The sequence below is a fragment of the Strix uralensis genome, chromosome 17 (genome assembly GCF_047716275.1).
Source record: "Strix uralensis isolate ZFMK-TIS-50842 chromosome 17, bStrUra1, whole genome shotgun sequence".
Taxonomy (NCBI): Eukaryota; Metazoa; Chordata; class Aves; order Strigiformes; family Strigidae; genus Strix; species Strix uralensis.
This window is the reverse complement of record NC_133988.1, coordinates 16864031-16875492: the sequence shown is the minus strand read 5'-3', so window position 1 is coordinate 16875492 and position 11462 is coordinate 16864031. Positions and strand designations below refer to the sequence as shown.

Below are 11462 nucleotides of genomic sequence, written 5' to 3'. Positions count from 1 at the left end.
AATAATACATGCTGGGTTCCTGCTTATTTTTCCTTCCTTTCTTAAGCCTTTAGCATTTGTGGCTAGGGTCTGTGCGTGTATGCACAAACTTAAGGCTAGAGGCTCAATTTAATTTAAAGAAAAAAAAAAATTGAAGCTAAGAATCTCATGTAATCGTGTGGCTCCAGAAGCTGGAGAATTAAACATAAGAATAACAATAATTTTCAAAGGACAAAAATCTATGAAACCCGCAGTAAACCCCTAAGAGCTGGCAGGGCATATTCAATACCCAAAGTATCCGGGCTGCAAATAAAACTCCCCCCCCACTATAAGAACAAACATTTCATACTCTTCAAGACTATTGGTTTTTAGCCAAGGATCTCCCTGACCTTGGTGTGTCTCCCAGGGCCTTGGCACCCTGCGCACAAAGAGGGATTCGCCCCGATGCTGCGGCAGGAAGGGAAAGGAAAGTCAGCGTGAACTTTCATCTCTTTTCATCGCATCTGCAATTCAACAAGGCCAAGGGCAAGGTCCTGCCCATGGGTCGGGGCAATCCCCAGCCCAAATCCAGGCTGGGCGAGGAGTGGCTGGAGAGCAGCCCCGAGGAGAAGGACTTGGGGGCGTTGGTGGGTGGAAAACTGCCTGTGAGCCAGCAACGTGCGCTGGCAGCCCAGAAAGCCACCCGTGTGCTGGGCTGCACCCAGAGCAGTGTGGGCAGCAGGGCGAGGGGGGGATTCTCCCCCTCTGCTCCGCTCTGGTGAGACCCCCCTGCAGTGCTGGGTCCTGCTCTGGGGGCACCAACAGCAGAAGGACACGGACCTGCTCGAGCGGGGCCAGGGGAGGCCACGAAGATGCTCGGGGGGCTGGAGCACCCCCCTGTGAGGACAGGCTGAGAGAGTTGGGGGATTCAGCTGGAGAAGAGAAGGCTCCAGGGAGACCTTAGAGCAGCCTCCCAGGACTGAAAGGGGCTACAGGAAAGGGGGGAGGGACTCTTGATCAGGGGGGAGGGCTAGGAGAAGGGGGAACAGGTTTAAACTGACAGAGGGGAGATTTAGATGAGATCTAAGGAAGAAATTCTTCCCTGTGAGGGTGGTGAGGCCCTGGCACAGGTTGCCCAGAGAAGCTGTGGCTGCCCCCTCCCTGGAAGGGTTCAAGGCCAGGTTGGCCAGGGCTTTGGGCAACCTGGGCTAGTGGATGGTGTCCCTGCCTGGGGCAGGGGGTGGGACTGGATGGGCTTTAAGGTCCCTCCCAGCCCAAACCATTCTGTGATTTGTTTCCTCCCCACCAGTCAGCCCATCCCTAGTGGAACACGGTCCCCCATGAAGGCACATTCCGAGGACAGATAATGGTCGATGCTCAAGCTGAAAAACAAAATAGGAAGGAAAAGGCACCTTAATCTCCGATGTGATTTAGCCAGAGTTTTGCATTATTTTTAGTCTGGCATGAATTACTCCGTGGCAAATCACTGCTGCGCGTTCCCTGGCAGGCAGCATCCCTTCCTGCCTCCAGTCCCCCAGCACAGCCAGGCTCCCAGCACCTGGGGGGGATAATTTTATTTATTTATTAATTAATTATCCTCCACCCCCTGCAGAGGGTCCCAAGGAATCCCCCACACCTGCAGCTCCTGCAAGCACCAAACCACCACAGGTGTTGAAGGGCCACCCAAGGGGGCTGAAACCCAGCGTGGCTGGTGCCAATGGGGGTTTGAGCCCCCCCCATAGTATTTTCGGGGTAAAAAAGAAATAGTTTGCCAGTCTGGAGAACAGCTTTAGCTCTCCCGTCTATTGGCATGACAGCAAAACCACCCACCCGCCGGCAGAGCCGTGGGACCGCTGAAATATCACCAGTTACCGCCGCTGACTGTGCCCGCTGTTCCCCCCACAGCCCCCCGGCAGCGAGACCGGGGGGGCAGCGGCGGGGGAGAAGGTCCAAGAGACACAGATTGGGGTGGCCGGGGCCACTGAGCCGCTGCGGCGAGTGGCCGTGCTGGGGGGGGGCCAGGCGGCAGGATAGCAGTGTGCCAGATGGCACCTCCGCAGCTCGCGTGGGACGGAGGCGATCTTGTGCTTTTGAATAATTTTTTTTCAAAATTTAAAAAAAAAAAAATAGAAAAAAAAAAAATTCCCAGCACATTTCTCTCCCAGCCAGCGACGGCGTCTGCTGAGCCGTGCCGAGGAGCTGTGCCTTTGGGGTGACCACGTCTCCCGCGACGCTCGGTGCAGTGGTGACGTTTCCGATGGTGGCGAATCCCCCCGAAGCCAAGGGCGATTTCTGCACAGATTAGTTGCTTTCACCCTCAAATCCACCCCTCACCCCTCGGGTTGGCTTCAGCATTGAGGGCCACTCGGTGGCACTGGCTGTCTGGCTGCCTGCTGAGCGGAACAGCCCCCCCAGGCTCAGATTTCTCTCCCAGCTCCCAGTCCTACTGCTTCTGTGGTTAATGAGGAGGGAAAGGGAGAAGGGAGCTGGAAGGGGGAAGCATCCCGGGGGTGCTCTGTCCTCTGCCCCCCATCCCACCAGCCCTGTGGGTGGGTGCCACAGCCAGGGACTGGCACAGCGGGTGCAGCGGGGGCTCATGCTGTCACCTCCCAAGCGCTGCCGGGCAAGCTGGGTGCCAGCCGGAGCCCCACCGTGTCCCGACCACATTCTGGCATCCGACAGCTCCTGCCTCGGTCTTTGGCACTGGGTGGTACAAGACCAGAGACCTGGCTCTGTCCTGGTGACACCGAGTGACACTGCGCCGTGGGTCTCCGCTCGCCCTCCCCAGACCAGACCCGGCTCGTTGCCTCTCTCGGCCGGGAGCGTGTCTCTGGGAGCTCTGCCCGCTCTGTCTGCGCTGCTGGGCAGATGGCGTCACATTTGTCACCTGTATCTGCTTAAAAATGCAGCCAGATGGGGAAGCGGCTCTCTCCGGAGCCCTCCCAACCCGGGAAGAGCAGCGATGCCGGGAGCCTGGCCGGGGAACGCCACCATTCCCGCTGGCGTGGCCCCGCTCAGGCCCAGCCACAGCCACGGTGGCACCGGCAGCAACGGGGCCGTCCCTGCAGCTCGGGGTCCCCCCGGGGACAGCGGGGGACGTGGTGCTTTGTCCCAGCACCCATCCAGCCCGGCCGAGGTCGGCTGTGTGCGGTGACAGCCAGCAGCACCGTTTGCAGGGGATGTGACTTCCTCCGGCGAGGGCAGGATTTGGGGCTGGGGTTACCGGTGAGCGACCGTGAGTCAGGCCGGGAGCAGCTGCCACGTAACACAAGTCCTCGCTCGGTCGGGAAAACACGTTTCCTCCTACGTGAGCCCCTGCAGAAACCGCCGGCGCCAGCACACGCTGCCGTCGCCCTGTGGCAAGTGGGGTGCAACCCACCCACCCCAGCAAAGCGCCCGCCTGGGGACCAGGCTTATTCCACGGCCACTTCATTTCTTCCAGTCTCTGTTTTAGGCCACTAAAACTTGGGGCCAGCAACCAGGAGTGTTATTCTGGGGGGGTGATGCCACCAGGCAGGACTCCAGGGGGGTCGGGGCATTACTGGGTCCACTTGCCACGGGCACCTGGGGCAGCGCGGTGGCTTCTGATGCCCCAGGGAGCAGCCTGGGGTCAGTGAAAAACCCACCTCAGCAGAACTAACGCTGCATCGGGGTGACCTGCGGGTGCCCACCTGAGCGCACCCAGCCACCAGACGAGGAAATTCCCCCAACAAGTCCCAGACGAGCTGCCTCTGGGCTCATTCATATTTTCCTCTTCTGCTTTCGGTGCTTTTCCCCCCAGGACCCCCCCCAGAGCTCACAGCCGGGCTCTGTGGTCCCCGAGGCAGCTGCCCTGCTCCCCATCCGCGGGCACTGCGGGTCTCTGCTCTCCGCCCCGTTGCTGATTTTAACCGTTTGCACCCACAGAAGACGCCGTTTCCCACCGACGAGCCACAGCCGAACACCCAGATGAGGCAGAGCTCGCCCGGCAGCGGCACAGCAGGGCATGTGTCACTACTTCCATTAAAGCCCCATTTTTCACGAGAAATTTTCAGTTCTGGAATCATTCTGAATTTTCCCCGTTGAGGGAAACGCACAGATTTTTTTCGCAGGGAAGCGGCTCGGCCGAGGCGACGCGGCAGTGCGCTGCCAAAGCACGACTCACCGAGGAGCTGACATTTCACAGCAACATTTGGCAAATGATTAATTCAGATTATCGCCCCGTGGAGCTGGGCCTTGCCAAACCGGTGATTTATGCCAGGCTCAGTCATCCTGCACCCAGCGGAAAAGGCTCTGAAACGCGGAGGATTCAGGGGGCAAAACCGCGTCCGCCGGGGCGGTGGCGCATGGGAGCTGACGGAGGAGGGGGCCGTGCACCCCCACCTCCCTGCCAGCCCCGTTTTTGCTCGTTTTCACACCAAAACGCCGCAGCTGAGCCAGCACGGGGGTGGTTGGGGTGTCCCATTAGATGCTTCGTCCCCCCCCGGACCCACGCAGCCCCCCTGAACCCCTGCAGCCCCCCCAGACCCCTGCAGCCCCCCTGGGCCCCTGCAGCCCCCCACACACCCGCAAACCTGCAGTGGGGACCGGGCTGGCGGTGCTGAGCCCCGGGCCAAGGCGCGCCACAGCTTCTTTTGCTTGACTCACGTTGCAAATAATTAAAGCATTCTTTAGCATTATTAATGCTAAATTAAAGCATTATTGCTAATTAAAGCTTACAATGCCTAATAAAGCAATTATCTGGCTTGGAGGTGTCCTGATCGAGAGGACAAACCCCCCCCCAGCCATCGTTGCAGCCACCCTGGCCCCACGGTGCTTCGGGGACACCGTTGTTGGCTACAGCGGGACCGCGGAGGAGCCGCTCACCCTTGGCCGTGCACCCCAGGACAGGGCTGAGCCCCGCAGCCGTCGCGGTGGGGCTGGACCCCCGGGGGTGCTGGCTGTGGAGTTGGGGAGCAGCTCCTGTCCCTCCCGCCGAGCCCCCCCACAGCTCACCTGCCCCCCGGGTGGTTTGATGAACACGGCAAGGGTGGGGGGGACACACTGAGAGCATTGGGGATGCGGTGATGGGCCCCCCCTCCCTGCCCAGGAGCACGGGGTCGGGGGGGTCCCTCTGCACTTGTGTGTCCCCCCCCAAAAAGGAATGAAGGGGCCAGAGCCAGGACTTTGAAACTCCAAGCTTTATTCAGTTGCTTCGGCAGCGGTGGGCATCACACGGGGGGAGGCGGGAGGCGAGGCCGCGGGCAAACAGCGGCGGCCGGGGAAAAGCTTGTTCCGCTCCCCGCGCCCCGGCACGGGCCGGGGGCTCTAGTTGGTGGGGTGGTAGGCGCCACGCTGGTGCCACTGCATGTCCCGGATGCGCCTGACTGACTGGATCTGGGGGTGCTGAGCGCCGAAATCTGAGCTGTCCTTGTAGTCCCCCTTTTCAAACAGGTACTGGTAGCCCCTGTAGCCAGGGTACTGGTATCCCACCCACCTGCCAAGGCAAACACGGGGGTCACCCACCGTCACCCAACCCAGCAGCTGCGGCCCTCAGCCACGCCACACGCCGGCATCGCCCCGGTCCCGGGTACTCACGTGCCGCTCTGCACCCGCACGGATGAGACCTTCTCCTGGTAGCCGTGTGCGTGGAAGCTGGGCACATCGTCATCTATGATTTCGATCTTCTTGCCGGTGAAGCTGGGGTTTTCGTACAGCACGATCTTGTGCTCCTGGCTGTCCTGCAGCGGGGAGAGCAGAAACAGGGCATCAGCAGCCGCCGGCGCCGGGTGCTGGGCAGGGAGGGGGGCAAAGCCCAGGGCGATGGGGAAACCGAGGCGAGGGGCCGCTCCCGCCGATGCCGGGGGTGCTCCGCATCCCTCTGTCCAGCTCCGAGAGCCGGCGCGGGCTCTGCCGGACTTACCGGCAGCCGTCCTCCGCTCTGGGGTCACCTGCCACTGCCCCCGTCCCCGCGCTCCCTCCGACCCCCCCACTGGCTCCCCGGGCCCCGGGGGCTGGGGCGAGGGTGCGCAGGAGGGGGTGCCCCTCCGCCCGCGGGGCTGGGGGGGGCGAGGGAAGGCTGGGGAAGACTTCTGGCTGCAGACCTTGGTCTGGCGGGTGGGTAGTGGCTGTCTGGGTGCTCTCACCACTTTGATGGGTCTCAGGGAAGTGATGCTGTCGCTTCTCCGGCTGTTGGTCCAGGAGTCCCAGCGGGGGTACTCCCCCTTCTCAAACACAAACTGCTCCCCTTTGCAGCTTGCCTGCTCGTAGCCCACCCAGCTGGAAGAGAGCAGGGGATGAGCTTCAAACGGGGCAGCGGCGTGGGGACCGGCACCCCGGCCAACACCCTGGGGCTGAGCCCCGGGCCGTGGCCCCGGCAGGACACAAACCCCTCTGCTCTTTGCTGGAAAACGGCAGCGAGCACCGCGGTGCCCGGCGAAGCGCCGCCAGCAGCGCTTATGTCCAATGCACAAGGCCCAGCCCAGCCAGGCCCAGCTCTGCCAGCCGTGGCACCGCAGAAGCACTGGCCTTGCCAGCGTGGCTGCTCCAACGCGGTGGCCTGTGGCCGCACACCCCAGGGACCCGCAGGGTCACCCACGGGCCCCGGATGGGGCTGTGCTCCTGCCAGGGTGCTGCGCAGCCACCCCGTTGTTCCTGGGTGCAGCGTGCTGCGGGGTGCAAGCAGGGAACCCCCCCTGCTCCCCGGGACTGCTCAGGGGCTCCCCATTGCCTGGGGACCCCCCAGCCCCCCTCCAAGACCACACATGGGGGTCAGCAAGCGGATGGGGAGCGGGGGTGCTGCTGGCAGCGCTGCCAAGCAAGCACCATCCCTGCCTGTCCCTGCTCCCCAAAGAAAGGAATCAAACCGGGGGGGACGCCGCGATCCGTGCTAGCCCAGCAGGCAGGGCAGGGGGACAGCACCCCGCCCCGGGGACCCTGTTCCCCCCCCCCGGGGTAAGGCGGGGGAGCAGCGTGGCCGTGTTGGCCACGTGAAATCCAGGGTGCGGTGCAGGTGCCAGCAGCGGGGAGATCCCCTCCACATCCCAGCCCCTGCCCACCTCCCCACACCACCGCAGCCGCCCCCCCGCCCCAGCACGTACGGTCCGGAGTGCACGAGGATGGAGCCCACTTTGTCCACGCCGGCTTCCTTCAGGTTGGGGCAGGCACCACTGAGCTCATGGCAGCGGCCCTGGAAGTTCTCCTGCTCGAAGATGGCAATCTGGAAGAGAGGGGGGGGACCTCAGAGCCAGGCACAATGCCCCCGGCACCGTGACGGGGGGGCACACGCTGTCCCACAGCTCAGCCCCATGTCTGCTGCAGCCCAGCCCTTGTGCTGTCCCCCAAAACCTGTCCGTCGGTGGCTTTTAACCAGCTCACGAGCATGAACCACCGTTTCCATCCCTTTGTGAGTCCCCACCAGCACCAGCCCAGTGCCCCAGTGCTGTTCGCCGAGGGATGCCCGCGCTCACCCCGGGCTTCCAACAGCCGAGTGAGCCCAGGCCCCGGCTCCAGCACCGGGACACGGTGAGCAGAGCACCCTGCACACGCGGGGAGGGGCTGAGCACCACCAGCTCAGCACAGATTTCATGGGTCAGCGGGGCGGCGGGGGGCAGATCTGCTGTGTCTGCAGATGAGGAGTTGATCCCTTCCCACCCGCCTGCGCCGGGGCCACGGGATGCCAGCAAAATCCCGGGCATCTCCCACCCCGCTCCCCATCCCCATGTCCTGCTGCAAACAGCTCAGCACCCGCCAGGAGCACTGCGGGGGTCTGCCGAGGGGCTGCATGGCCACAGCTCAGCTGCCTCCAGCCCCACCAGAGCCCCGGCACGTCCCGGGGGGGTGATGTGGGTGCTGGGTGAGGCTGAGGGTGCCCCGGCCCCGCCGCAGAGCAGAGAAGCTGCACACTGACCTTGGAGCTGGCTTGCTGCTGCTTGGAGGCTGGCATTTGGTGCTCGGAAGCCATCATAAGCTGGGTTGTCCGCTGCCTTGGATGGAAAACTCAGAAGGTTAAAAGCTGCCACCAAGGATGCACCCGGGACGTGCTCGCAGCCCCATGTCCATGCCCCACGTCCGCACCCCGCAGCCCACCCGGCACCTGGCCGCTGGCTGCTCCTCGCCCTCGAGTCACACACAAAGGGGTGCCGGGGCACGGGCTCGCCACAGGGTGGGTGCAGGCTGGGTGTGCTGGGGCCAGTCCCCGCTCAGGGCTGCTCAGCACCACTCACTCACAGGATAAAACCTCCCCGGGCTCGTGGAGGAGCCCAGGTGACAGTCCCAGCCCAGCATCACCCATGGGGGGACTTGCAAAAGGTCTCCAGCCTGGAGCGAGGGGACCCGGGAGCTCAGGGCATTCCGGAGTCGTTCCCAGGGAGCCCAGCCCCTGCAGCCGAGGCTTTTCCCACTGTCCTGCCCAGCAAGTGACAGCCAAGGAGCCCCTGTCCCACGCGGGTGCCTGGACGGGGTGACGGGGAGAAGCTCTGCCTGGTGCAGCCACCCCTACGAAGGACCCTCGTCCTTTGAGCAGGACCCCCTGGGTCTGAGCAGGCTCCAAACCAGGTGAAAACGGCTCATTCCCGATAAAACAAAAACCGAGCCATGGCCAGGCAGCAATGCTCCTGAGCTGGCCACCTGGTTTGGGCTGCAGGGACAGGACGGTCCCCAGGGCTCGTCCCCCTGCGTGCCTGCACCCCGCTGCCACCTCTGCCCGGCAATGCGGGAGGGAGCTCCGGCGCCGGGGGTCGGGCGGAGGCAGAGACAAAAAAGAGGACAATAAACAGAAAAGTCTTACCAGTTATACCAGTACCCGCTTGAGCCAGTGAAGGGCTGCGGCCGAGAGGTGGAATTTATACCGAGCCGCAGAAGAATGGTGCCAAAACTATTTACAAAATAGTTAAAGCATGATTCAAAGCGAGAATGCTGGATTAAAACCCAATGAAAACCAAGGTCAGCTGATCAGCCGCAGCCTTTGTCTCCCCAAACACCAAGTCGGGGAGTTATTTCATTAGCTTTCACATTCGAGTTGCCCGCTTTGTTGGGTTTGTTGGCAAGGAGATTTGGAGTTTGCATGCATCAGCCGAATGCATGCCAAGACCCAGACTGGCCCTTGCAAACAAAGCGCCCGCCAGCCCTGCTTCAGGAGTTTTGGAGCCAGAGACTTTATCCCTCCAACAAACGGGCGAGCCGCCCCGCCGCTGCAACCGCCGAAAACTGCTGAAGTTGGCTCTTTCCATGCGCGATAAAACGAGCCTTCAAATAACTGGTAAACGTCTGGCTTTGCCCGTCTGCGTCCCCAGCAAGGCAGCGCCCGCGCCCCGCTCTGCTGCACAGGGACCCCGCGAGGCTCCCGGGCCCGGGGGGCACCAGGGGAGCCCCTTCCCACTACTGACCCGGGGCTTCAGGGATGGGCAGGGGCAGGATCTGGCCCTGCTGGCACAATGCAGTGGAGCAGCACTCTCAGCCTGGGGTGTGGGAGCAGTTGGGTGCCAGGTGTTGGGCTCCTTCACCATTATCCGCCCCCCCCCCCCCCCCCCCCCCCCGCCTTTTGGGGTCCCTGAGAAGCATCCTCGCCCCCCTGGGGCAGCGGGAACAGCAGCACAGAGGCCCCTCCGCCACGTCAAGACAAAGCCAAGGCCAGCGGCGGGGGGTCGCAGCCTGGGACGTGTCCCCACAGCCAGGCCAGGCCCAGCGCGGGGGACGAGCCGAGGGTTCAGGGCACCAGCAAAACCCCGTCACTGGCATCTTGCTGCCGGCTGACCCGGGCAGACACGTCAGGGCCAGGGGCTGATTCTGGCTGCAGCAAAGCGAGTTTCCTAGGGGACACACACACACACACACACACACAAACGACATGGCTGTCAGACTCCCTGGGCAGCACCCACAGCCCCCTCTCACCCCGTGGAGGAGCGGGACACCCCTTGTCACCCCAACAAGTGTCACACGTTAACGTGGCCCAGACCCACTCTCTTCCACAGGCAGCATTTCACGGGGGGTCCCACCGCCAGCCCCAGCGACGGCTGCAGCCCCCCCCCCAGCACCTCTGGCCACGGCCACAGCGCCCGGGACGGCCACACACAGGGTCACCCCCGCCAGGGAATTGCCACCAGCCCCAACAGGGACACACGGAGGGGTCGGTCCCCACCGTCTGCAGCCGCTGGGGGTGACGAGGCCTCGGGGTGCACCGACCGTGTGGCTCAGTAAAAACTTTTGCCGAGCCACGGCTGGGTTTTGGCGGGTCACACTGGTGACCTACGGCGCTCCCAGCCCTGTTGCCTCCCTTCTCCCCTCCCTGTGCCTCCAGCTGCGGCACCGCAGAGGGATCCAGCCACTCTCCCCCTCCTCATCCGGGGGTAATTCATAGGGGTCCCCAACCCAGGAGCCCCATGGACCTGCCCCAGGTCCCAGCGTCAGGCACGGGCATCCCTGTGGCTGCCGCCCGGCACATCCCAGCCCCTCACGCAGCCCAGCCAGGGGCAGACACGGGGCTGCAATTCCCTCTCCTGGGCTCTGCTGGGTGGTTTTAGCTCATCTCAGCCGCTAGACATGGGCAATGCCGCAGGGACTGGCCTAGAAGCAGGTTTGGGTGGCACAATCTCCTTTAATAGCTGCAAACCGACGTCCAAAGATAAAAGCTCCGGAGTGGCTGTTGGTGACCGGTGTCAAGCGCTCGGGCAGCCTCGAGCCTGTCTCCCATCCCCGAGCGTGGCCGCGGGGCCCTGCGGCGGGGGGGATGCTCTGCACCCCGCAGCCGGGATGGCCCAGCTCCCCGCCAGCATCCGCGGGGCACGTGGCAACCCGAAGAGTGTCCCACGTGTCAGAGGGATCATCCCCAGGGAGCAACAACTCTGGTGCTGGGGGGAAGCTCCCTCGGGGCTGGGTTGGGGGCTCTGGAGGGTCACAGCCCTCAGCCTGGGGGGTGAGTCCCACTTTGGCGAGGTGAGTCCCGATTTGGGGGGATTGAGTCCCACTTTGGGGAGGTGAATCCTGATTTGGAGGTGTTGAGTCCCACTTTGGGGGTGGTGAGTCCCACTTTGGGGGTGGTGAGTCCCACTTTGGGGGGCACAAGGTTTGGCAGCACCCGGGAACGGTCGTTCTCTGCATCCCCACTGCTGCTGGGGCTCCACCACCCCTGAGGGCCCCCCCAGCCACCCCCCTGCCCTTTGGGCTGGATGCCCTCCTGCAGGGGAGCAGGCAGGGCTGGGGAAAGGAGCAGAGCTCCCCTGGGCCAGGGAGACACTTCGAGAAGGGGCAGAGTCACGGGAAAAGCCCTTGGCAAGTGGCCCAGGACCACTCCGGGGGGGCTGGGCTGCCCCCAGAGCGGGGCTCACTGCCGGCCACGCCAGCACCAAGCCGCAGCACCACGGGGGGTTGTATTTGGAAAGCTGCAGCCTTTATGTAACACTGCAAATCCTCTCTCTTCCCCCGCTTCTGCTCTGTACGGGAGATGCTGGGGGCACGGGAGATGCTGAGGGCACGGCCGTGACCCCCATCCACCTCCTCCCACCCCCAGCCCGCGGCCCCACTCACACCACCCTGCCACGACCCCAGCC

At 63.5% G+C, this 11462-nt stretch overlaps 1 protein-coding gene across 1 annotated transcript; it reads right to left on the bottom strand.

The window, feature by feature from the left end:
• Window positions 1-5102: 5102 nt before the first annotated feature.
• CRYBB2 (crystallin beta B2) lies at window positions 5103-8837 on the bottom strand. Its single transcript, XM_074887131.1, has 6 exons — window positions 8705-8837; window positions 7826-7901; window positions 7017-7135; window positions 6063-6195; window positions 5515-5657; window positions 5103-5413 (listed from the first exon to the last, which is right to left on the bottom strand). The coding sequence occupies exons 2-6, from the start codon at window positions 7880-7882 to the stop codon at window positions 5245-5247; spliced, it is 621 nt and encodes a 206-aa protein (XP_074743232.1). The 5' UTR covers window positions 7883-7901; window positions 8705-8837; the 3' UTR covers window positions 5103-5244.
• Window positions 8838-11462: the final 2625 nt, after the last annotated feature.